General features: G+C 39.9%; 1 protein-coding gene across 7 annotated transcripts in view; it reads right to left on the bottom strand.

The window, feature by feature from the left end:
• PDE1C (phosphodiesterase 1C) overlaps nucleotides 1–27826 on the bottom strand; it is a 522865-nt gene that overhangs the window by 7891 nt on the left and 487148 nt on the right. For 3 of the 7 annotated variants that reach the window (XM_059932718.1, XM_059932723.1, XM_059932725.1), the window contains one exon: nucleotides 11041–11109. In XM_059932718.1, the coding sequence (XP_059788701.1) occupies nucleotides 11041–11109 (69 nt within the window). Of the gene's footprint in view, nucleotides 1–1207; nucleotides 2181–9212; nucleotides 9300–11040; nucleotides 11110–24119; nucleotides 24700–27826 lie in introns of those variants that run through there. The other 4 variants (XM_059932721.1, XM_059932720.1, XM_059932719.1 and 1 more) reach the window with 4 other exon arrangements.

Below are 27826 nucleotides of genomic sequence, written 5' to 3'. Positions count from 1 at the left end.
AAGTCATGTCATTCCCCGTACAAATGGATTTTACCACATGGAAGACCTCAGCACACAACAAAGAGATTAACTTAATGAATTTATTTGTGACTATTTGGCAGAGAACACACCACTGTGATTCACAAAAGGCTCATTATCCAAAATGGGCATTTGTGGGGGGAAAAAAAAAAAAATATATATATATATATATATATATATATTTTTTTTTTTTTTTTTTTTTTTCCATTCAGCTACCTAAGGGAAACAGTTTGCTGAAACTCAGTGCCATTTTAAGCAAAGCAGAAACATCTATCCCACATTCTAAACTATTTATCAAATACGGAGGCTTTGGCTATTCCTAACCATGAGTGTAGAGTGCTGGAACCCCCAGATGGGAAGTATGGCTTAGACACCCAACCAGGATGGAAGGAGTTTCAGTCCCTGAACTCTAATCTTGACGTAATTAGGAAAATGACAAACAAATGACTTTTGATTCTTAAGACTCTTTGCATTAATTATGCTGAGCCATAGTAATTCTTTGAGTCACCTTCATTGGAAGCCATTCTTGAACCACTGATTCCCTGGTCTTTGAGATACCTCTTCCTTATGCTTCACCCTATAGATCACTGATCCTGGCTATAAACTTCATTAGGATGGGACAGGGTGTTATACACATTTGCATCCCCAGAATTTAATCCCAGTACTGATAACAGCTGGTGCTGAAAAATATTTAATGAATGAGTAAACTACTCAGCATCATACTCAGTAACCTTCATAAATCTCTCATTTACTAAAGAAGAGGGCAATCACTTAGAATACACACCAGCTGACACAGTTGACTAGAATCTACAAGACCTAATATTTCTCCCTTGCATCAGCAATGCCTTGATACCTAGATTTGCTGCCCGTGTTTGCTCAAAGAAGAATGTCGGCAAGTTCCTTTCCTTTGAAGTTTCAAATTTGAGGCCTGAGCACTTTTGTTTTACACCAAAGGTATAACCTCAACTCAGGTCTTACTACCGTCTGGAGAGGCTGAGGCACAGTCTTCAAGTCTCTCTGACAAACAGGTGAAAGAGTAGGAGCAATTAGGTAAGGCTGGAAAATAAGCTCTTTTCTTTTTCAAACAACTGCTAGCTATTAAATGCCCTGCAACCTTATGATTTAATGATTAATCATTTAATTTAATAAAAATATTATTTAATTAATAAAAAAGAATAAGAAAGTCCTCCCTCAAGGAGATGATCATCTTCAATTGAGTTCTTTGTTTTCATTTTGTTTCTCCTGGCAAGCACAAAGAACATGAGGCATGCTCTTTCAAAGGAGAAAAATATTTGGGAGATTACGCAAGCTAAGTCTTTTGTTCGATTTTTTTTCATCAGTGTGAGCATTTTTCCACGTGTGCATCTGAAGATGGGGAGTGTAAGGCCAAATCAGTAGCTCTGTCCTTCGCTCACACCAACTATGACCTCTGCCAGAAGAAGCCTGTAAAGTTAAATTTCTTTAGGGTTCTAGAGCTCTGAAGTGCTAAATCACGCATAACAAATGTGTTTTGCTCTAGTCCATAGTAAGAATGACAACTGGCATCCCTTAAACTGAACTCAAGATAAAAGGCAATTGCAAAGAGACCACTCATGGGAATCTTTACTTAAAATTAAGACAATGCAGGATCCCTCCACACCCCACAGTTGTGCCTGAAATCGGTACATGCATAATTGTACTCTACCCCAGGCAGAGTACAACTGTGAAAGAAAGGCTGTTCCAGTGTGGACTGTTTGACATCAGTCTTTACCCCTGACAATGAAACTCGAGCAAAGAGTACAGGCTTGCCACCTGCTAACTTTGGGCAAGCTATTTATCTGAGTATGCCTCAGTTTCCTAATTTGTGAAATGGAGATAACAGTACCTTCCTTAGAGGGTTGTTGTGAAGATTAAATGAGATAATACGTGTGAAGAACCTAGCATTGTCCCTGATATTTGATAGATGTGCAATACGTACCAAAGTATTTACTGTTAAAAACCTGTATTAGGAAGATCAGAAGTTACCATTTTTGAAGTTAATCACTCAGTAACTTCAGTAACTCAGTAACATAATATTTTGTTTTTGTAAAAGCAACATAAGCTTCCTAAAATGTCTTCAGACCTCGGGGCTGGTCAGTTCTCTTCTGAGGAATCCTCTGGATGGATGTTTTATCCGTAGTCCCCTAGAACAGGACACACAAAAAATGTCATTGCAAGCCAGCTGGCATCTCAACACACCAACTCTTTCTACATCAGGCAACGGAGATTAGAAGCAGAGCTGTATCTATTGCCAACACTACTGTGCAAGCCAGAAGCTGCACACACAGGAGCAATCAGCTATCTGCATCAGCGAATGACTACGGTACTGTACCTTTCCATCTAACGATCACTTCGGGAAAGTGACGTGACCGAGGCGCCGGGGACATCTGCTCAGAAGCCACTGACTAGTCTCCATCGTTAGCAGTCATGACTGGAAGTGGAGCTCTGGGCCACTCCTCCAGCGAGAGCCAACATTTGCTCAGCTCTCCATCATTTACGGCCCGCCCATGAGCTTGACTGCGTTCACAAACCTCATGGGGCACACTTGAAGTTGGCACTAGAAAAAAATTGTCTGCAGGTGCTATTACTTTACCATATAAGAGTCACTTTGCTATGGACGTGCAAGGAATCAAGGTGATGTCCTCAGAGCAGTTTCCTGGTGCTGGCGTTTCAGGAGAAAGCTTTGATAATTTTGGAAACCACACAAGCAGTTCTTTAATGAAGTGGTCTCTGGTGGCTTCAGGACTGACACATGTGACAAACAAAACTGTCTTGGAAGACAGTCACAGATTTTTCACTTAGGAAATTCTTTAATATATAATATTTGAGCAAACAGAAACTATAATTAATAATATAACAAATACCCAGGTACTCTCTCAATACAGTTTAAGCAGATCTTAACATTTTGCATATTTGTTCAAAAATTTGTTTAAAGAGATTAAATATCAAGGTAGAATTTAAGTACCTAATATACCCTTCCCTTCCCCCCCCCCAAAAAAAATCCAGAATTTGATGTTTATTATTCCTGTGCATATAGTCATTCAATTATTGCATTTCTATGCAACCATAAAATATCCACTTTTTTTTTGCTTGTTTTAAAAGATAATACAAATTGTTTTAGATGGTTTAAATCTTATTGAAACTTGCTTTTCTTGCCCAACATTATGTTGAGCATTGTTTGCAAAAGCAAAAAAATGGAAAACCACCATCAACAGAAAAATGATTAAATATCCTGTGGCACATTTATATAATAGGATAATGTACAGATGTTAAAATGGATGATGTTTTTCAAAGAACTAGCTTTATATTTTGCATGGAATTTCTTTTGCCATACATTAGCAGACTTTCTGGGAGTTTTTCTTAAAAGTGTGTCTTTTAAAAGCAGGACAGGGCTGGATTTTCTTTTTCTTATCCAAATTTCTGTATTTTAAGAGCAGAGTTTGAGCCATTTGCAATTATTCTTATTACTGATAGTTTTGGACTTGATTCTACTATCTAATTTTGTTTTGGTTTTGGACTTGATTCTAATTTTATAATCATTCTTTATTCCTTGCTTCTTTTTTTTTCCTTTCTGCCTTCTATCAAGTAGATACATTTTCTGTATTCCCTTTCTTTGTTGTTGTTCATTTGCTGACTTAGATGCTATAGGTTATATTTCTATTATTTTACTGATGATCCTTTGTGTTACAAAAAGAGTTACAAAATTACAAAGCTCTGCCCAAAGACAGAATAGATCTTAGCATTCCTTAACTCCCTCTTAAATATCCCCTCTTCCATCTATAGCTTCTGTTTCCTATTTTAACGCAAAAAATATGGACATTATTTTTATGGTGACTAGTTAGTCACATTTACCAACATGCTTTATTTACTTGTGTGCTCACCATTAATTCCTGTCTCTCACACTTTGCTTCTGGGTTCACTTTTCTTCTTCTTGAGGTATATCCCTTATACTTCTTTTAGTGAAGTCTGGAGTGCTAAATTATGTCACTGTAAACCTAAAATGTTTTTACTTTGCCTTCATTCATAACTAATAATTTAGCTATTTTAGCTATTATATAATGCTTTATTTTCCCTCAGCCTATGAAAGATATATCTTCATTGTCTTTTGGCATCTACTGTTGTTAATGCAAATTTTGCTGTCAGTTGGTTGTCATTTTATTACAGGCAACCTGCTTGCGGCTCCCTTGAACATAACCAGCTTCTTATAGCATTTAATATTTTCTCACTCTTGACATAATTGGAACAATCTCACACAATGCATTTCGGTATGTGTTTGGTATTACTTAGGTATGGCAAGTGAGGTGCATTTACTGTCTAGGAATTTGAGCCTTTAGAGCTGTTTATCTATCTTCCATGCTCTTTCATTTTTTAAATTGAGATATAGTTCACATACCATATAATTCACCATTTGAAGTGTACAGTTCAGTGCTTTTTATTTTATTCACAAGGTTGTGCAATCATCACCAATATTTAATTACAAAACATTTTTTTTTTTCACATCTTTATTGGAGTATAATTGCTTCACAATGTTGTGTCAGTTTCTGCTGTACAACAAAGTGAATCAGCTATATGTGTACATATATCCCCATATCCCCTCCCTCTTGAGCCTCCCTCCCACCCCCCCCATACCACCCCTCTAGGTGGTCACACAGCACCGAGCTGATCTCCCTGTGCTATGCAGCAGCTTCCCACTAGCCATCAATTTTACATTAGGTAGTGTTTATATGTCCATGCTACTCTCTCACTTCATCCCAGCTTTCCCTTCCACCCCTGTGTCCTCAAGTCCATCTCTACGTCTGTGTCTTTATTCCTGCCTTGCCCCTAGGTTCATCAGTACAGCTTTTTTAGTTTCCATACATGTGTTAGCATACGGTATTTGTTTCTCTCTTTCTGACTTACTTCACTCTGTATGACAGACTCTAGGTCCATCCACCTCACTACAAGTAACTCAATTTCGTTTCTTTTTATGGCTGAGTAATATTCCATTGTATATATGTGCCACATCTTCTTTATCCATTCATCTGTTGATAGACATTTAGGTTGCTTCCATGTCCTGGCTATTGTATATAGTGCTGCAATGAACAGTGTGGTACATGTATTTTTTTTTTTTAAGTTGACCATTTTTTTTGATATAAATTTATTTATTTATATTTTATTTTTGGCTGCATTGGGCCTTCGTTGCTGTGTGCGGGCTTTCTCTAGTTGTGGTGAGTGGGGGCTACTCTTCGTTGCAGTGCACAGGCTTCTCATTGTGGTGGCTTCTCTTATTGCAGAGCACAAGCTCTAGGCATGTGGGCTTCAGTGGTTGCGGTGCGTGGACTCAGTAGTTGTGGCTCACAGGCTTAGTTGCTCTGTGGCATGCGGGATCTTCCTGGACCAGGGCTCGAACCCATGTCCCCTGCATTGGCAGGTGGATTCTTAACCACTGCGCCACCAAGGAAGTCCACATGTATCTTTTTGAATTATGGTTTTCTCATGGTATATGCCCAGTAGTGGGATTGCTGGGTTGTATGGTAGTTAGTTCTATTTTTAGTTTTTTAAGGAACCTCCATACTGTTCTCCATAGTGGGTGTATCAATTTACATTCCCACCAACAGTGCAGGAAGGTTCCCTTTTCTCCACACCCTCTCCAGCATTTATTGTTTCTAGATTTTTTGATGATGGCCATTCTGACTGGTATGAGGTGATACCTCATTGTGGTTTTGATTTGCATTTCTCTAATGATTAGTGATGTTGAGCATCTTTTCATGTGTTTATTGGCCATCTGTATGTCTACTTGGGAGAAATGTCTATTTAGGTCTTCTGCCTATTTTTGGATTGGGTTGTTTGTTTTTTTGATATTGTGCTGCATAATCTGCTTGTATATTTTGGAGATTAATCCTTTGTTAGTTGCTTTGTTTGTAAATATTTTCTCTCATTCTGAGGGTTGTCTTTTCACCTTATTTATGGTTTCCTTTGCTGTGGGAAAGCTTTTGAGTTTCATTAGGTCCCATTTATTTATTTTTGTTTTTATTTCCATTTCTCTAGGAGGTGGGTCAAAAAGGATCTTGCTGTGATTTATGTCATAGAATGTTCTGCCTATGTTTTCCTCTAAGAGTTTTATAGTGTCTGGCCTTACGTTTAGGTCTTTAATCCATTTTGAATTTATTTTTGTATATGGTGTTAGGGAGTGTTCTAATTTCATTCTTTTACAAGTAGCTGTCCAGTTTTCCCAGCACCACCTATTGAAGAGGCTGTCTTTTCTCCATTGAATATTCTTGCCTCAAAGATAAGGTGACCATAGGTATCACCTACATTTTGTGCCAGTACCATACTGTCTTGACTACTGTAGCTTTGTAGTATAGTCCGAAGTCAGGGAGCCTGATTCCTCCAGCTCTGTTTTTCTTTCTCAAGATTGCTTTGGCTATTCGGGGTCTTTTGTGTTTCCATACAAATTGTAAAAATTTTTGTTCTAGTTCTGTGAAAAATGCCTTTGGTAATTTGATAGAGATTGCATTGAACCTGTAGATTGCTTTGGGTAGTATAGTCATTTTCACAATGGTGATTCTTCCAATCCAGGAGCATGGTATATCTCTCCATCTGTATATGTCATCTTTTATTTCTTTCATCAGTGTTTTATAGTTTTCTGCATACAGGGCTTTTGTCTCCTTAGGTAGGTTTATTCCTAGGTATTTTATTCTTTTTGTTGCAATGGTAAATGGGATTGTTTCCTTAATTTCTCTTTCTGATCTTTCATTGTTAGTGTATAAGAATGCAAGAGATTTCTGTGCATTAATTTTGTATCCTGCAACCTTATCAAATTCATTGATTAGTTCTAGTAGTTTTCTGGTGGCATTTTTAGGATTTTCTATGTATAGTATCATGTCATTGGCAAACAGTGACAGTTTACAAAACATTTTCTTCACCAATAAAAAAAAATCCCATACCCATGAGAATTCACTCTCCATTCTTCTCCCTCCCCAGGCTCTAGTAACCACTAGTCTACGTTCTGTCTCTATAGATTTGTCTATTCTGCATATTTCACATAAATGGAATCATACAATATGTGGCCATTTGTGTCTGGCTTCTTTCACTTGGCAAAATGTTTTCAAGGTCCATTCATGTTGTAGAACGTATCAGTACTTTCTTCCTTTAGTACGGTCAAATAATAATCTATTGTATGGATATACCACATTTTGTTTATATATTCATCAGTTGATGGGCATTTAGGTTGTCTCCAGTTTTTGGCTATTATGAGTAATGTTGCTATGAATATCTGTGGACAAGTTTTTGTGTGAACATATGTTTTCAGTTCTCTTGAGAACATACCTAGGAGTGGAACTGCTGGGTGTTATGGTCACTCTATGATTAACATTTTAAGGAACTGCCAAACTGTTTTCCAAAGTAGTTGCACCATTTACATTCCCATCAGCAATATATGGTGGTACTAATGTTTCCACATCATTGTCAACACTTGTTATTATCCATCTTTTTATTCTTGCCTTTCTAGTGCATGTGAAGTGGCATCTCACTGTGGTTTTGATTTGCATTTCCCTAATGACTAATGATGCTGAGCATCTTTTCACGTTCCATTTGCCTATCTTCTATGGAGAAATGTTTCTTCAAATCTTTTGCCCACTTTTTAATTGTTTTATTTGTCTTTTTATTGTTGAGTTATAAGAATCCTTTACATATTCTGGATACTAAATCCTTATCAGATTTATGGTTTGCAAATATTTTCTTTCATTCCATGGATTTTCCTTTAGTTTTCTTGATAATGGAACGTTTTTAATTTTGATGAAGTTGTATTATTAATTTTTCTTTGGCAGCTTGGGCTTTCAGTATCATATGTAAGAAACTGTTGTCTAATTCAAGGTCATAAGGATGTTTTCTTCTAAGAGTTTTATGGTTCAAGCTCTTTCTTTTCTTTTTTTATATGGTTCTATCTGTACAATGTGTTTGGTATAAAGTCCTAAGGACTATCTTCCAACATTAATTCTCTTTTCAGCTGTGTTCTACCTTGATTTCATACCACCAACTGTGTTTTTCTTTGTTTTTAAAAAATTCCAATGACTATATGTTTGTTTGCTTTTTAACATTTCAGATTTTGGATTGCTTCTTTTGCATATCTCTGTTCTTGTTTGGCTTCAGCATAATTCTCCTTTATTGGTTTTAAAGGATTTTTATTCCTCCATTTGGCTCTTCGAGTATCCTAAAACATGATATTTTAAGTTGCTTGACAGCCTGCACCAAGAGTTTGTGGTAGAAGCATGTGCACTGTGGGAGGTAACGTGTGGCATTCGTGAGGTCACAAGGAGAAACAGCGGGCTGGCTGTCGTTATGAGTGACGTGGAGGGCGTCTGCTAAACAAAGCATGGTTTATTATGTCAAGTGTTTTAAGAACTACCCACTCCACCTCCACAGGCTTTCGAGTGGTTGGAACTCAGATCCTGACACCCAATTTGGGACCACTTTAGACTGCGAAACTAAAGCCAAAGACAGGGTGGCTGAGACTCTGACTCAGAGGTCTTAGAATCCCAGCAGGCCAGCAACAGGTTCCCAGCATAGCAGGTGGGAACCAGGTCAGGTCTGCACGTTCGTGCAGATGTCCAGTATGTCAGAGGTCCCACCTGACCCAGGAATGTTATGACTTTACAAAGAAGAGCAAACACCATCACTACACACTGAAGTTGTTGGGTTTAGAGCTGTTTTCCTCATAATGACTATAATCCCAAGAGCACAAAACCACAAACAGGAACAAGATGAAATGGGCTTCCAGAGACTACAGAGCAAGGTCTACTCAGTACTAAAAAACAGTCAGTATAGTTGTATAGTTATAGTTGTATAGCTGTAAGTTAGTATAGTTGATACAAATCCAATTTCCAAGATGAGCCTTCTTCTGAGGACGGCTGTTTTCTATCTAGTCATAAATTAAATTGGATAATGCTCACTCACACACCAGGGCACCCGGCCTCATAAACATTTATGAGCACACAATATGTGCTTGTCACCTCAGCAGCACCTCACTGGGACAAAAAAGAATGAGACAGTCCCTACCCTTGAAAAAGCCACTGATCAATGGTTAAAGGACTTATAAGCAAATAATTATACATCAGCATTAATTCTACCTAGAAAGTTTGGAGAGACTGCAAAGAGAAATTAACCAGGGGAGAAAAGGGTAAAGACCCTTCTAGGCAGAGTGAGAGGCAAGTAAGTTCAGGGGCTACTCAGTGGACACTGAGTCCAGCTGTTGGACTGGGGTAGGGACACTGCAGAAGTTGAGGCTGAAAAAGCAGATGGACATAGATTATATTTCATCTAATCCAAGATGCGGCTGATTATAAAGTGAATTATTATTTCATGTACAACCAAGGAAAAAATGCTGTTAATTCAATTATAACACCCCATTGCTTGCAAAACATTCCTATTTCAGAGTAGCTAAAATGCAAGTCACTATCTCTCTTTGAATGGATGAAATATGGAAATTCCCAAAAGAAACAATGTAAAAGATAAATTAACATTAGAAAACAGATTTTTTTAAAGATAAACTAAATGCAAACAAAATATGAATATAATTTTTCTTATTAAATTAGTGAAGTATCAATGTCAGCAGTAGCAAGAGCAAAGTGAAATGGCAAACTCATTGCTAAAAGTATAAAATAATATTACTTTTCTGGAAATCACTTTGACAATAATGGGTCAAGAACCTAAGTATGTACATACTCTTTGAGTCAGTAATTGTACCTACAGGAATCTGTCTTAAATCCATATTTACAGACTCAGAAGAAGACTTATGTACAAGAATGTAAAGTTATTAATGATAAAAAAAAAAGGCAAGCTATATAAATGCCAGATTATTAATGAATACAGTCGGCCCCTTGTATCTACAGATGTGGAACCTGCAGATATGGAGGGTTAACTGCGGGTGACTTGAGCATCCATGGATTCTGGTATTTGTGGGTAGTCCTGAAACCAATTCCCATGGATGCTGTATATAAATAAATTGTTGTATAATCATATGAAATGTTAGTCAATCGCTGAAATATTTTTAAAATATTTAATAACATGGGGGAAAACTCATAATGTAATAGTAAATTTTAAAAGGGAGGAAACAAAACTCCATGGAGAGTATAATCTCAATCTAGAAAAAAAAAACAAGGTATTTAAGAAACACTGGAAGGAGAGGTAATCTTGATTAGCTCTGAGTGGTAGCATTTTGGCAACATCTTTCCTTCTTTTAATTTGTATTATTTTTTGATTTTTCTACAATGTCCATATTTACCTTTTATAATCTCTCCTTCCCTCCAAATAAATGTGTTTTTCCAAGTTTTACTTGGAATCAAATTTGCATAGAGAATGTAAGCCTATGCATGAAGACAGAGTGACCAATAGGTGCCTCTCATATTAAATAGTGATTACACAGGATTGTCATGAATGCTTAAAATTTTCTAGTAAATGTTAGATAGGATCCAGTACAGATCGTCCAAGACCTCCTTATTTCTCAGTAGTAGATACTCGCTATGAGCACCCTCTATGAGTCAGTACTATGTTAAATTGATGAGTATTATTTCTAATTCTTATTATCATGCAGACAGATGAGAAAACAGAAGCTCCAAGAAGCTGAATAACTGTAGTGAGCCTGCACAGTGTGAACAAGGCAAAGCTGAGATTTGAACCCAAGTCTCTCTCTCTCACCAAAAATTCATTCTTCCCCCTGTGCCATCTGCCTCTCAAAGAAATACTTGCACAGCATGTCCCGATGAACCTTAAGGAAGATCAAGATTCTACTCTTTCCATCAGTGAGCAGGAAAGATTGTGAAACAACTATGAATATGTTATGTGCATTCTTGGGAGAACCTTACAAATGTGGATGACAGAGACAAAGCCCTCTGATAACATGGGGTCAACAGGATACACAAGGGGCCAGATTCCCCACTTATCAACTGCTAAACTCAACTCCTGAGAAACGGGTCCTTTCTGCTGTCTGTGATCAACTAAGATTATGAAGCAACGATATTTACCCACCTGGCAAGGTAAGGCAACTCGTGGAGCTAGTGCTTGGGGCTGGTGAGCCATGAGAAAGCTTCTTTGTGCCTGTAAAGAGGAAAGAGAGGATGAGAAAGAATAGGATTGTGGACAGACTTTTCAGACCGGTAAATGCTCACGTGCAATGTTATCAAATGATCCAAAAGTTTGGGTCTGAAGACAACACTGAGAAGAAGGGTGGGTGAGGGTGTGGGAGCAAAGCAGGGCATAGTCCATGGTCCAGAAAAGCCAGGAGCACAGCCTTTACCTCTGTGTGTGTGATGGTTCTCGGTCTCCAGACTGGTCTGAGCAGGCGTGCACTTTAGGATCACCAGGGAAGCGTTCTAAATATGCAGTTACCTGAGCGCCACACCCAGAGATTCTGTGTTCATTGTACTGGGCTGGAGCTCTGGCATCCGGATTTTCAAAGCCCACCCCAGGTGATGTTAATGTGCATCCAGAGTGGAGAACTGCTACTGTGAAAGGGAAAGTTCTGGATTTAGAAGTGAGAAGTCAGGGGTTTGTCTCTGCTTTGTCCCTATAGCCCTTACTCCCTATTGGACCTCAAGCAACAAACTTGATTTCTCTGGAACCTCTGAAGAGCTGTGAAGATGAAGTCTTCATCTGCAAAACAAGGGAAATGACAACAACTACGTCTAAGTGTTCTGGCGAGAAATAAAGGAAGCGAGGTGAATTGTTCTGCAAAAGAACATTTACATATATGTGTGTGTGTGTGTGTGTATGTTTGTATATATATATGTCTATACACACATACACGTATATATTATTTTATACATAAATATATGTATACACATAAAATGCACATACACATATATACATATATATTTTATCTATAAATGCAAATATTATTTGTTTATTCGTTCATTTCTTTGTTTATTTGGCCATACAGAGTGGGGCAAAAGAGGGCTGAAGGCCAGAATCCAGCAACATGACAAATGCCTGGAGTCTGAGCTGGCAGAAAAGCAGAGAGAATTCTCAGGCAGAGGATAGGCATGATTTAACATCAAGTTATTTGTCACAAGTCCCCTGAACCTACGCAAACTTTTTGTAAAGTCTACTTTCCATGCAGAGGCCTGGTGTGAGTGGAGGTTGTGCTAGTCTGAGTGAATGTAGTCATGGGTAAAGATAACAAGAAGACACACTGACTGATCTCGACATCAGACGAAGCAGGAGCTTGGGGTCCAGGCGAGGGATAAGCTTTCCGTACCTCGGAATACCTGGTGAGATGTGAAGATATACACTAGGGATGGTGTTTGAGACTGTTCCATTTTAGTCTTAAAGAACAGGGTACTACCCTTGACATTCTGTGTTACTGTTAATTATTATTATTATCATTATTATTATTATAAGCAGTGGAAGTACCATTAATAGTGTTAGTAGTAGTAGTAATAATAGTAAAAATAGAGAACACGAAATTAATCCAAACACCTCAGACCCACAACAACTGTTAATTTGCACGAGGTGAGAGAAGTGATATCTGGCAGAACTTTAGGTCTTCATTTTCCAGATCTTGTAGATGCCCTGAATGTAAGAGTTGGGTGATTTTTATAAATATGGCTTCCAGGGTCATTTGCTGACCCACTGAAGGGGAACCTCCAGGGAATGGAGCCACAAGTTTGCAGGTCAACAGGTTCCCCAGGTGAGTCTAATGATCATCCATCAAATGGGCTGCTCAGATACTAGAGGTAAAAAGATTTATCCAAAGTGATAAGTGGGGTCCGGGCCAGGGCTGCCTCACTGCACAGCTCCAGGGGGTGCCACTCACACTGCATTCTACAGGAAGAATGGTGGACCTGAGTGTGTAACAAGCCAGCCCCGATCAAGGGCACTACCAGGGTGCAGATCCATAGCCATTCCTGACCCACCAGAAACAACCTGTGTCCCACTGGATCCGCCTCCACGGTGGGGAAGCCAGTGACTCAAAGTGTTTATCCCTCCACTCACGGGATGTTTCACTTGTCTCACTTGTCTCACTGTCCCTTTCAGATAGGGTTTCTCTCAACAGACGCACACTGATATTTTGTCACATCATTCTTTGCTGTCCTGTGCGTGGTAGGATGTTTAGCAGCATTCCTGGCCTCTACCGCTAGGTGTCAGCAGCAAACCCCCTCCTCACCACCTCCCCCACCAAGCCCCCCACCGTCGTGATAATCAAAAATGTCCTCCAGACACTGACAAATGTCCCCTAGGAACAAAATTGCCCTCCGTTGAGAACCATTACTTTAGGAAGGAGGCAGAGTTCAGGGTTTTTTATTCAGAGCTGTGACTTGCATTTGGCCACTTGGGCATTAGCATGAGTCACTGTCACATATCAGGCAGCTACCATGTTCTGGGCACCGTATTAGTAATGGACAATTAAACGTACGTTAGTTATCTTTTCTGATACTAACTCTCTGATGATAGAATGATTCCTAATTTATGGAATTTGGAGACAAAGTGTAAGTAATTTTCACAAAGTTACTGAATGTTGGGGGCCAAAATTTAAGCTAAGATCCCTCAGAGTTTAAACCTAGAGAAACTCTTCCCAATGACTCTTGCTATTTCTTGACCAATCTGTTATCCAGGTTTCCTTCAGGTGCCGTCTTCCTAAATTTGCCTACACATGAGAACTACCTGGGATTATTAACAAAAAGGAAAGAAACCCAGATTCCCTAGCCCAGCCAAGCACTAGTGAGCCAGCATTTCTGGAGGGGCATGGATCTTTCACAAGTGTCCCAGGTGATTCTGATCTTCAGGGAGGCTTGGAAAACCTTATGTGATAGAAATTTCTTTCTTTAACTGCTGGAAAATAGGGCACTCTGCTTTCCACGGATACCCTCATGAAGCTGAGAGATCAAATGTAATGTGACCTAAATGAGCACTTAAAAACCTGCAAAGCACTGAATGACGACAAGCTTTTAATGGTGTTACTTGTAGAAATATTCACTATCGCCAGGTTATTTCATAGAAATGCTTGGTGCAATTAAAGTCACCTATCAAGGGACTTCCCTTGTAGCGCACTGGTTAAGACTCCACCTTCCAATGCAAGGGACACGGGTTCGACCTTTGGGCCGGGAAGATCCCATATGCCGTGGAGCATCTAAGCCCGTGCGCCACCACTACTGAGCCTGCGCTCTAGAGCCCGTGCTCTGCAGCAAGAGAAGCCACCACAATGAGAAGCCCGTGCACGGCAACGAAGAGTAGCCCCGCTTACTGGAACTAAAGAAAAGCCCGCGTGCAGCAATGAAGACCCAACGCAGCCAAAAATAAATAAAAATAAAATAAATAAATTTTTTAAAAATGACCTATCATGAGCTTCCCAAAGTCTGAAGCTTGATGGCTTTTTCTTGGGGCAGCTTTTCATTCCCTTGGTGTCTCCTTTGCAGATAGTGAATGAGACAGAAAACTCTGGGGGCCGTGGGTCAGTGGAAAAGCAGAGCTGCAAGCCCTCTACCAATGCGGTTATTTTCTCTGTATGCTTGACGAAATGCCCAATATATCAGGAAAAGGGAGAAACCACGTGCACCTCTCCTAATCATGAGTCACAAACAGGTAGCAGGCAGAGACGCATAAAATAAACCTGTTGGCAATTTCACCAGACCATCAGGCGGCCCCATGGACCATTGGGGGTGGTTAGGCTCTGAGTCAGCCTCCCATGGGCTCCCTGTTAAGTCAGGTTGTGTCCCTGAAATCATTTTCCACTCCATAGCCACCAAATAACCTATCACTTTACTCAAAGTTCCGTTCGTGGGAATAATACTCAGCTTATCTAAGTTTCATTTTCTAAAACCCTTCACCCTCCCTTGCTCCCATTCCCAGGGAACACATCAGAAATTGAGCTGGAAGATCCACGTCCAGATCAGCTTTCAAACTGACCCCTACTGCTCCAGGCTGGTGGACACACAGACCTCACTCTGGGATTTATTGTAGAAATCTACCTGGGATACTGCTCCGTGAGTGACTCAGAATTCACTCTGTCAGTGCTTTTCAATCCTGGCTCCACATTAGGATGGTCTGGGGAGTTCTAAAGAAAATATGCTGATACCTGGGCCTCCCCCTAGACATGCTGTTTCACTGATCTGGGATGGGGCCCAGGTGAGCCTGTCCGGCAGCCAGGAGTGAGAAGCAGTGTACCCAGTAATACCTGTGGAAGACATTTCTTTCAGCTGTAAGGGAAGCGTTCTTTCATCTGAGGAACTGGCGTGCTTTATCCTCATGAATGATGTGAATCTTGTAAATGGTTTCTTTTCATTTTTATTTAGGTTTCCCGGAAACTCAGACCCAATTTATGATCTAATGCTGGGAACTGGGGAGGCCTATTCAGCCTGCATGACTGACTGTACACTAACGTTTGCCCTGTTTGACTCAATCTACACTAGCTTGACTTCCTGCCTCTGGTTTTATTCTGCAGTCTTCATTTTTTAAAAGCAAATTGGTTACATTTATGTGATTTCAGACTTCTGAAATATTTTGTAAATGAGGTAAGGAAAATAAAAACATGAATAAACAACTACATCAGTACTGACATTGTGCTAAGTTCCATTTTCCTCATCTATAAAAATTTAAAAACATCGATTTCAGGATGTCATTGTGAGGACCAAGTGAGAGAACTTAGCAAACTGAAGTGCGATAGAGTGTGTGTTATTAGTTTATATTCCAAAGAAAGGGGTGTGTGTGTGTGTGTGTGTGTGTGTGTGTACAGTAGCTAATACGTCATCTTTGGGAGAAAAGCACTTTAAGGTCACGCATTACATTGTCCTTGACCCAGAGCATGTGAATGTTCAAGGAGTAAACAACCCAATCAGTGAGCTCGGGGCAGAGATGTCAACACCGCAGCTTGTGTGACTGGAAGTATCTTTTGACAAACGAATAGCTTTCAGATATTTCAAATTAATGTCCTTGGTTGGTTCGGCTAAAGGGCAACACGTCCAATTCGCCAGGAGTCTGGAGAAGAGGACAGCGATGAAAGTGGCAACCAAGCCTGCCTGCCTTGTGGCAAATACACACCTAGGACTCAGGACGGGAGGTTAGCATTAAACCCCATGATTGGCAACTCGACCTCAAGTAATTTCCCTCTGCAAAGTAAGATTAGCAGGGCCAGGCCCAAGCCTGCCGGTAAAGGTGATTTAAAAGCCCTTGAGACATAGCGTCATTGTTAGTAATGGTCCAAGGATAGCAATGTTGTTACAACACAAGCAGGTCCCAAGGCAGAAGTGGGTGCTGAAGGACTAAAGTAGGAAAAGTGTCTGTCAGCCTACTGTGCATTTTCACTCTCTTTCTTTTAGCCTATGGCAGTGTCTGCCTTTACGATACCCACAACATTTGATAGCCGTTGCTGAGCACATCCACCAACATTTTCTCTGTGTTCCATTTAGAGGGTAGCAGAGAAAGACGAGCTAAATGAATCGTTATCTTTGCCCCTTTGCAGCCTTGACAAAAGGGCATCAAGAGAAGTCCACGTTCTGCTTAGGGCTGTGGAATCCCTGAAAGTTTGGAGGGCTTCAAGCCCACCTCCTGTACTTTCCTAAGAGTTGTTTTCCAACAGTGTATAAGCTACAGCAGCATAGTCAGTGTTTGATAACATTCCTCCTCCGCAATACATGAATACCATGCTTTCTTTTGTGTGACCCGATCTCTATTCATCACAAAGAACAATGATCAAAAACATAAGAGCTATTCAGACATGCAACGTTATATGCTATTTAAATATGGCCGTTTTAATATCTGAATATGCCTTGGGATTGGGTATATGAATGAGGAGTCTGAAAAAAGGTCCACGACCTTTGACCCAGTATTCTAAGAATTCTTCCAATGGAGATATTCAGAAATGCGACAAAGCCTTATGTACAAAGAGCCCCGCTGCTGTTATTTACAACTTCAGAAAATAAAAGCATATAACTTAATTGTCCGACAGCAGACAGGTAGTTAATTAAACTTCACTAGAGCCACAAAATGAAAACTTATGTTGCAATTGAAATTATATTAGTAAAGAGTTTTTTTAAATGGGTAATGCTTACAATCCAATGTTATGAGAACAAACCATAATACAAAATTAAATATATTGTACTGTGTAAAAACACATAGCAAGGGCTTCCCTGGTGGTGCAGTGGTTGAGAATCTGCCTGCTAATGCAGGGGACACGGGTTTGAGCCCTGATCTGGGAAGATCCCACGTGCCGCGGAGCAATTGGGCCCGTGAGCCACAACTGCTGAGCCTGCGCGTCTGGAGCCTGTGCTCCGCAACAAGAGAGGCTGCGATAGTGAGAGGCCCGTGCACCGCGATGAAGAGTGGCCCCCGCTTGCCGCAACTAGAGAAAGCCCTCGCACAGAAACGAAGACCCAACACAGGCCCCCCCCAAAAAAAACAAAAAAAAAAACATAGCAAAAGACCATTGGGAAGTAAAGAACTGACACTGAATGGGGTACTACAAGTGATTTTAATTTTATTATACTTCTCTATATTTTTCAAAATAAGTTCTGTTTTTTGCTCTCAGGGAAAAAAAAGGAATTGAAAAAAAAGTGTTTCAATGCATGGCCGCTTGGGAGGAACATCCCAGCCTCTTTAATCAGTAATAACCCAGCGGAGTTACTGCAGAGGAACAACATACAGAGGTGGTCCAGATAAGGGGGTGGTACTTGTGTAATATGCACCATCACCACTAGGGGTGCCTCTTAGTGGCTGGTTTGAAGGCTGGACGCCATTCACTATATTAAACCATGTATGTATGTATGCTCACAAATAGGGGTAATGACTAGTCCCTAGTCAGACTCCCTATGTTTGTAGCTGGAGAGAAAGAAAATATTGCCAGGTAGCCCTTTCTACCTGAGGGAGAAGGAAAAGGAAAAAATGTTTGGAATTCAAAAACTAGCATCGTAGAAATGTAAAACCGTATCGTGGTACCCAGAAGAAAACTGAACATATGGAAGCCAGCCTAATTCCTGGAACACTGACATTTCTTATGCCTCCAAGGAGCTTCTGATAGCCCATCCACTCATCCCTCAAAAAAAGATTATATGAGACGTGATACACTGTGTATATCTTCAGTGTACAGGCAAAAGCACTTGGTACCTGGATATTGCTTGGCATTTGGAAGAATACAAAAGAGACAGATGGTTGAGTGAGTCTGGACAGCCTCATATCTGGGACAGAACATGGACAACAATGAAAAACATTAAAGTAAAGAAAAACAGCCTTTTCATTTTTCAAATTCCAATAGAGAGGTTAACTCATTGTTTTTATTTGGTAATCAGAAGAACATACAAGTACTTATTCATTACTAGATGCTGGGGGAAAATTATACATTGAGGGACTGTCAGCCTCATCTGTGCAATAAAGGTTTACAATAAACACATAATTTATTGAGAGCAGTTTAGCATATTCCGTTTTACATGAATCCCTATGATTTATTTTTGCATTTAGAGATGTGAGGCTATGGCATTTGAATAGTTTCTTTTAGTACAAATCAGCATCACAGGGAACAAAACACTTTTCTTAAAATGGATGGCCATTCTCTTGCAAATTGCAACCTGCATTTTATCTGCTAAAAACATATTTCACATCATGGAAGTACATTCTATCACTGCCATAAAATACAGACAAAGTCCATTTCATCATCTTCCCTTTTGGAAGAGCTTTCTCAGAACATATCTAGAAATCCCTTCCTTATTCCTGAAGAGAACTATTTATTCGGCATGATTTGGATTGAGGTTTGGGGTTTGGATTCTGCTTGCCTCCCTCTTTTGAGTCTTGTCAAACATTCTTGATTTTAATCCAGACATCTCCCCGAAATTCAGCTGAACAGCAGCAAAATCTCAGGCTGAGGAGATGAGCTGAGTTGGTGGCCAGTGCCCTAGTAAGGAAAGGTCTAGAGACCCATGGTGAGGGCTTAATATCCTAAGGAGAAAAACCTTGTACAAAAATTGTGCCGTAGACTGAGAAGAGATAATAAGAGCATTATATTAGGCTCAGAGTGAGTCACCTTGCTTTGGGTAATGGATATCCCATGAGGATTTCCTTTTTCCTGCTTCCTTTCCCCAAACTATTCCCTCCTCCCCATCTACCCATACCCCATCCCTGGCCCACAACCTTTCCTCATGTGGATCACACTGGAACAAGACAATTTTGTTTTTTCCATTATTTTGTGTTTCCATGTGCTAAAAAGATACTGCAAGCAGAATGGCTTGCCTGGACAGAGGCGAAAGAAGGAATTTGCAAAAGGTATAAAAATGAGAGAAGAAAATAAGGTGAGAGAAAAAGTATGAAAAAGCGAGAGAATGCTTAGATTAGGTGGAGGGAGGAATCTGGCTGTACAGCGGGCACCAGAGTTGATAAAAACCTAACCGAGCTCTACAAATGAAAATAGCAAATATTTTTAAAAATTTTTTACAGCATATAAAATTTTATAAAAATATCATCAAAGCAAGAAAAAAGGAAAATGTATACAGTTCTATCTCTAGAATCAGTTACTGGACAATACCTATGGCTGTAGATTTTTACTATAAATCTATGTATATTGGTGTGCGACTATATTCTGTACCATCACACATATATCCACTCAAAGACAAGGACACTAGTACACAAATACCTACCCCAAGATAGATCACCACAGCGGAGCAAAAACTGTACAAGGGTATGCCTCCAGGGCAATCTATTGAAAAGCTATTCCATAGCCATTGGGTTTTAATGGGCTTTATTTTAAATGAGTTCTCCTGCACGGTAACCTGACAGAGAAATGCTTCTGTTGTCCAAAAGCCAGCTTCCATGAAGATACATGGGTGAGGTTCGGCAAACATGACTGAAACTGACCAAAGCTGACAGCCTGCAAGATGGCAATGACTGGCCTACTACAGCAAGCATTAAGCCCCAGAGATGGTGAGATCTCCCCAGTGGAGGCTAAGTGTGCCCTGAGTGAGGTGAAGGGCCCACACACCACCCCTTGGTTCAGTGGATGGCTATCTAGGCTGGGTTCAAGTTCATTTAGTGAAGCCAGCCATTGTCAGTGGCAATCCATTTCTGCTTGAGAACAGAAGCCAGAATAAATGTCAATTCATTTCAAATATGTCTGCCAATATTTTAAAGAAAAAAATGGATGAGGTGGAGGGGCATTAGTTAACATAATCAGGACTTAATAGTGTTTAAATTGCCTTTCATGAATCTTTCAGTCCGGGTCTCCCACTGCACCCCACTCTTGTTCAATGTAAAAACAAGATATTCTTTTGATGAAACAATCGTTGTTTATTGCAGATTTCCTGGAGGAGCATCCAGGCTTTTGAAAATGTCCAATGAAAACATCCAGAGGACTTCTCCCCATTTTCTAAACTTCCCTGGACCCAAATTCACTTATCAGATGAACCCTGTCTAATGTCCTACAGGCTCTGTTACCATTCTAATTCTGCCGTCATCTCTGTGCCCACCAGTGTGTTTGACGAGAGGAAACCTTAACAACTGACATCTGGTCTTGGCAGATAATGTGTCTCTTGGTTCTCAGAGGGATATTTTATACAAATATTGTGCTGCTCATTACAATTTTTTCAAGTTCACGTTCTAAATGATGAGGCCTTTAATCATGGATCACTATCAATGAATTACAAATATTACTTTCCATTTATTCACAAAGAAGAGCCAATATAACATCATTATTGCAACATTATTTCTTTAACAACCAACTTTGCTGTGGTTCAGTACTATACCGACCATTATATTGGCAGAGCACTGATTCCCCATGCTGCACATATAGATGCTTTTACTCGCTTCAAGAAAGTCTATTTTGGATTTTAAATGTTACAACTTGGATTATAAATAAATCCACTGGTAATGGTGTCATCACCCCTTTTGGAAGTGAATTTTCACATAAATCCTGTTTTGGTTTGTTTTTGTTTTTTCATTTGTTTGTTTTCCTTAAACCCAAAAACCATAGAGAAGTTTTAATTTTGTTTCATAAACTTGGCTCTGATAATTTCCCCCATACTACTTGCAATTTCCTGTCCCTTATAATAAGCTATTTGTGTTACTAGGGTATGTCTGCACCTACTTAGAAGATAAGCCTTTAGCAATACGCTTGACAGAAGACGTTGAGTGCATTTTCAGGTAAACTTGAACTTTGCACTCACAGGTGGCTAGTGGAATTCAGCTGGACAGTTCTGCATGTGTTTCCTGAACGCTGACTGTATGCCAGGCACTGTGGTGGGCCAGTGGTGCAAATCCTGTTGGGATGTGTGGGAATCTTGCAATCAGAATGAAGTTTATTTCCTAAATCCCCTTTATGGGGGACATAATGTTACATACATAGGTTTTAATCTCAGAATCTTCTCCATCTCATTATGAGAAAAAGATTTTGTGCCTTTATTCTTTTGTTTTCCTCCTTACTCCATGGGGAATGTTATGAAGTCATTTCTACCATGTAAGTCTCTGCTCAAAGGTTAAGAATAGAAGAAAACACATTACATATTCTTCCTATCTATCTATCTAAAGAAAATTGATCCATGACAGAAGTGATATTAAAAGACCAGCATCCTTACTCCTAAAATATGGATTACAAAATTGGTCTCCATCTTTTTATTTGCTGTCTCACATCCTGTGATAATATTGCTCTTTACTTTCTATTTTTCATATTTACTAGAGGCATCACATCAGGTGGAAAATATAATATAATGGCTTTAATTCTGCAAACGAAGTGAACAGGTGCACTAGATTGTTCTTTGGCTCTCAGATGTCTAGATATCATTTTATTGTTTAAGTATATCAGGTCCTTAATGGGATCCTGTCAGATGTTTTCAATGCTTTTTAAAAGCTCCAGGAATGAAATGGACATAGGAAGAAAAGCCATTTGAATTTAATGGGTTAGAAATGAGTCTCTTGCCTGCTGCCATAAACAACTAGGGCTCATAACCTAAGAAAGGTGGGCGTGAATAAAAGCTGGAACAAAGACCTGCCTATGGTTCGGTCATTATGGCAGCAAAACATACTGCATCCACAAAACTTGGCTGTAGAGCTAGTTGGTGACATGGGGACCCAAACTCAAGGGCTAACTCCATTTGTCACTTTCTACCCAGGGACATGTAGAACTGGTGGTTTGTCAATGGTGGGAATATCCCTAGTACTTGCCCCACATACCAGTTAATTCTTAACTCAGGTGTGTAAGCCTTTGCTTTTTAAGTGACAATGGAATACAGAGTAAGATGTCACAATCCGTGCAATGGAAGAAGGTGTCTTCCACTTCGCTTCTCAACTTGGAGGAAGCTGTTTCAGGAGAATGGAAAGACCACAGCAAGTGAGCTAGAGCTCTGGAAATACTGTTCTTCCAGTCAATACTGTTGTCTTACCAGCTCCAGTATCAATTTATAGCACAGTAATACATTGTTTTTTATTTAAAAAAATAGATAATTTTGCTTTTTTACTCAATGTCCCTTCAAAACACTTTCTAAGGATTTAAAAATAAGAGTCACATAGTGCTTCTGTTTTTCCACGCTGAGTTCCAAGCAGAGTGCTATCCTGAATAAAATTCTCTTCCCACCTTTTTCCAGCTAAATTAATGACTTAAAGCAAATGTAAAACATTTCCATCTTTATTGGTGCTAGAAAAAACGGCTATATTCCTATTTCTTTTTCAAATATTGTTTAGTCTTGATTGAGTATAAAAGGGAAGCTGCACCTTTCTATTTTGATTGGTTGCAAAGCTCTACATAGAAAGATACAGAATTGAAGTGAGGTCAAAAGTTCAGGTTCCAAGGTCAAGAACTGACATGCACTGGTTGTATTTCACTTCTATTTAAAACCACCTCAAAGAGCATAGTTTGCAAATCGATGTCCCATGCATTGAATGCAGTTCATAGGCATGTTTTCTTTGGCCAGCACTGTGTAAGTTTCTGAATTAGTTGCCAATATTAAAAACTTTGGAGGGGGTTTACATAAAGTCTTAGGTATCTAGGACCCTCATTCCCACATAGCACTGATCCCGTAGCTGCCAACCACTGCCCCCTTGGGGCAGTGGATGCCCTCCCCACTTCCCCCCTACTGCTCCTCACTGCCTCTCTGATACCCAGGCCCACGATGAATTGCCATTTATCGCAATCATTCTGATATTATAGCTTGCTGTACTCATTTACTTGACCTGCTAAACTCCTGTTTTGAATTTGTGACCACATCACTTACTGTGGTCACTGTTAGGAAAACAGGAGGAGCAACAGAAAAATCCGTGTTATTACCAAGCAAAATGGAAATCTGATCTAAGAACCCTGCTCGAATATCAGTACACGACTGTGCATTCCACACCACAGAGTTCTCCAGATCTTTCTGTTGGGGAATATTTCAGTGAGACAAAAGGCCTGGTAGATTACATACACAGTCTCCTTTCTGTCTGAAGAAATACCAACATTTTGCCTTAGTACTGAGAGGATTTTTTAAATGTTTGTTTTTGTGTTTTCAATGTGGAAATTAAATCTGCAACGAGGAATACAGTTAAGCCTACCGTCCAGCTCTCTCTCTCTTCCTATTTGTACTCCTCTTCCGATTTACCCTTAGGAAGGACTCAAAGATTCCTCTGTGAACCACAACTCCATTTGAAGAATCAGTTTCATTCAAATCACACCATTTAGATCCACAAAATTCCTTGACTTGCACTCCACTGGATCCCATTCTTGATTTGGTTTCAGGGGGCTGTATTTTTCGTCTCTTTCCCTGCAACATCCACTATTCTTATTTTTGATTCGTGCTATTAATCATCTCCTATCTGGTACTTCTAAAGGCTCATTAAAATGAAAAAAAATTATTGGACATATCTCCCTGATACTAATTCCCTTAGCACTTCCCTGAATAGAAAGAAGAGCAATTAGGTCAAACCATAAATATTCAAAAGAAGAGGACCAGCCAGTGGTAAAAATTTCAGTAACCACTTAGTCACGGATGCTACTCAATGAAAACACTGGGTTTCCCACCTGAACAATATGGTCATGAGCTGAAACATTCAGGTTTGTATTAATGAATGCACAGGTAAATTAAGCATCAAATAAAGAAGAGGAAAATCTCCTTTTTTATAAAACGGAAAGAATTTCATATTATATAAATGGAAAGAAAAGCATGGGAACAATTTCTAAGTCTGAAAGAAAACTGGAGAGAAAGAATGTTCCTGACTCAGGAAAGGAACAACCAGAGACTGAAACCATCATCTTAGCTGTGATGAAGGCCAGCTTGGTTGCATCCACCATCAGCAACCAGTGCAAAAATAACAACACATAAAGAAATACAGTGGCAATTCCTGTGTGTGTGGCTTTCTCAGGCCTCTCTCAGCATTTCCAGGATGTCCGTTCCCATCAGGCCAGACAGGTGCCTCGAAAGCCAGGGCATTAGCAAAGGATTTTGAGGAAGTCCCTTCATGTGTTGTTTCTGTTTGTGCAAAAATCAGAAGTTGTGTTGTTTGCTTGGGCTGGGGGGATTCCCCCAGAGTTCTAAGACCTCACACCGGCTCCCAGAAAGTCATCTCCTGGGAGGAGACGGCATGAGAGAAGGCCAAGTGCAGGGGTGGGGCTTGTTTTTGAAAGTTGTACACCTTCCCCAGATACAGGTCTTTGTGGAAGGAGAAGAGAATGAAGAAGCTCAGCTAAAATGATGCAAGACATTGGCAGCCTCTCTTATTGTCTATGAAGTGTGTTTTACTCTTCTGAATCTGAAAAAAAGAAAAAGAAAAAGAAAAGTGTCAATGCTGCCTTTCCCCCCCTTCTCCACCCTCCAGGTCTGAGAAGAAAATCTGAGGGACAAAAAAAAAGAGGGATCAATTACACATTTCAATGCTAGTCACTGCTGTCTCCTTTGTAACACAATCCTTCTATTCATAAAGGGGAAATCTCAGTGGAGAATTTTAAACACTGGTTACATTGGAAGCCTTAATAGTTGCTTTAAACTAAAGCATCAAATATTTGGTTCATGCAGTATGGGTTCTAAGATGCCTTATTTTGCAATCAGGATGACACTGACTGCCAGATCTGATCTGGTCAATTTGCCTCAGGGGTCAGCGGGATTGGAAGAAATTGGATTCATCTAATCCCAATCATTTCCATACCAAAGCAACTTTCCTCTATCAGGATTCATAGCTATCTGCAGGAAGATGTTCTGCCCCAGACCATAGACTCCTTGAAGGCAGGGAAAATATCTTATCTTTATAACTCTTTTTGCATGTAGTACAATACCTGACACACAGCATATGCTTAACAAATGCTTCCCAAAAAGATTCAAAGCAAGATGCGCCCCAACTGCCCCAAGTGAAATCACTGTGCAAATGCATAAATCACCTGAAGTCTCTACGGAGCCTAGAGTGAGGTGGTGGAAGAAGACAAGGATTGAAACAGGACTCATTAATGGAAATAAACAATCTTGGATTTTTTTTTCACCTGGCCTATTCGATAACATGTAACCTCAACAGACTTGGACAGGATTTTTAAAAAGCAAACAAACAAAAATTATTATGGTTGCTTCCCCTAAGTGCTGTGTGCTCTCCAAGTCAGCATGCCTCAGAGTGAGAGAGGATTCCCTCCTACGCAAGGTTCCAGAGGGATAGGAGACTTTAAAAAGGATAACATCATCATGTCCAGAAATGTTAGGAGTCATTAGAGGACAAGGAAATTTTCCATTCAACTTTAAAGACTAAGATACTCTCCTAAATAAGACTTGGTCGAAATTAGGTACAAACCAGTTGGGAGACAGGAGAGCCCTTTCTGATCTATTGTAATTACGGTCAATTCTCAAATTTTCAGGGGCCACTGATCCAGACCTCCTGTGGTTCCTCTTTCTTCACTCTGGTCTTGTGTGTGTTTACTCTCCATTAGCACCTTCACCCATTTGGGAGAAATAACAGAAAAAAGAAAAACTTCTGGCCAATCACTTTACTCTGATTCTAGTAGGAATCGGTGAGGGAAGTTGCCAGTTGCCTCACTGGAACTTGCCAGGGAGGGAAAGAGGTGAAACAAACGCTGAAATCATGGATTAGAAATTTTCCATTGTTTCTGATTATCTCTATGTAGTTTGGGCCACAAGGGAATTGCAAAACAGGGCCCCTTAGTGCTCTGGCCCTGTCATTATCAATTTGGGGTCATATGTAATGAGACTCCTTTTAGATGGTCATTATAGTATTAATCACCTTAAGAGATGTCCCCAGGCCCTCACATATAAAACCCAATCTATTGTTATGATGATATAAGGTTAGGTTTAATCTTTTACTAAATGATAGATTGGTCGGAAGGAAGTGAGGACAGATAGCTGGAGATGGCTGACAAGGACCACTGTTACACCCAGTGAGCTCCAATTTGCCAACAAGGAAAGTGATGTACCTCCTGTGTCATACAGCCTGGGTTAGCAGAGGCCCGCTGTCCAGACTGCTGTGTCCCAGAGATGGAAGAGGTACATCCAGGGTGTGTGAATGGAACCCAAAGGCCCCTGAGAGGAGGTCTTCCTCCCTTGCTAGTCATTGCTTACGGGTGAAATGGTGGAGTGACCGGCTACGGATCTCTACCCTCCCCTCTTCAGCCTTCTGGTCAAGGGACAGAGGAAAGAAGTTGGTCAAGGAGTGGCGAAAAGGGGTAAATAAAGGCAGCCTGTATGTTTAAGCCGTGCCTGTGTTCACTGTCATTAAATACGACCAACATAAAAGAACAAGAGGCAGATACTCTGCAGCTGGGTCTGTGACCTGTGTGAGTGTTCCCAGCCTTCCCAAACACATGCTTTCTCTAAAAAATTTCCTCTTAGGGCACTCACCCCTATGGTGGCTAGTATCATATCTACCTGCAGGAAGATATTCTACCTCAGACCGTAGACTCCTTGAGGGCAGGGAAAATATCTTATTTATCTTTATAACCCCTCTTGAATGTAGTACAATACCTGACACACAGCATATGCTCAACAAATTATTAGTCTTTCATTGAAAGGAAGTGAATTGAATAAGCATGAGGTGGATGGGACAGATAAAGGTGTAATGATGAATAGGAAGTCTCTCTCCAACCTTTTTCTAATACTGACTTTCATAGTGTGACGTAAAAAGGAAATCATAGGTACATTGATTTTACAATTTATTCAACAGCAAATTATGATATGTCAAAAATGTATACTCCTTATGAAGAAATAGCCCCACTGTGCATGGCTCTTTGTGGGACTAAGCTCCCAGAGAAAGAGCACCTGCCATCCAGGTGGCTTTGACATGGTTTGTAAATCTCCTCACTCCACACTTCCTCTCCTAAACTTCAAATGCCATAGACTTGCTCTGTTGTGTTTTGGTTTTGTGTATATGTTTTCAATGTAAACTAAAATTGCATAAGCATTTAAAACAAAAATTGGGTAAGACTACAAAGTATATAAAAATCAGGATCTAAAAACAAAGTGTGAGAAGTCACTCTGTATTGATCCGATTTACACGACTATTTTTGTTACAGCTGCTTTGAATTCCATTGATTGTAAGTGTATGTTGGCTTTCTGGAGGCCACAAAAAGTGGTCAAACTCCCTCATCTTTTTAAGAGTGATTGATGAACTGAAATGGAAAATATCTTCACCCAACTTGAGAAAATTGAAGAAAATATCTAAGTAAGTGCTACCTCCTCACCCACCCCTGGACGAAAGACTTCTCACATCTCATAGAGGGGCAGCCATGGGGGCTCTGAAGCCTGAAGTGTGTGGTGTATGAATTCACAGAAATGTATTTACTCTAAGGGAATGAATAGCAAAGAATGTTTCAGCAACTTCATTCAGAAAAAAGGAGATGGAGACTTACAACAATGTGGCCTTATTCCTCCCTTCTCAGGCTACTCCT

Source organism: Balaenoptera ricei, chromosome 9 (assembly GCF_028023285.1).
Source record: "Balaenoptera ricei isolate mBalRic1 chromosome 9, mBalRic1.hap2, whole genome shotgun sequence".
Taxonomy (NCBI): Eukaryota; Metazoa; Chordata; class Mammalia; order Artiodactyla; family Balaenopteridae; genus Balaenoptera; species Balaenoptera ricei.
Note: the sequence above shows the minus strand (reverse complement) of the source record. Positions and strands in the feature narration are given on the sequence as shown.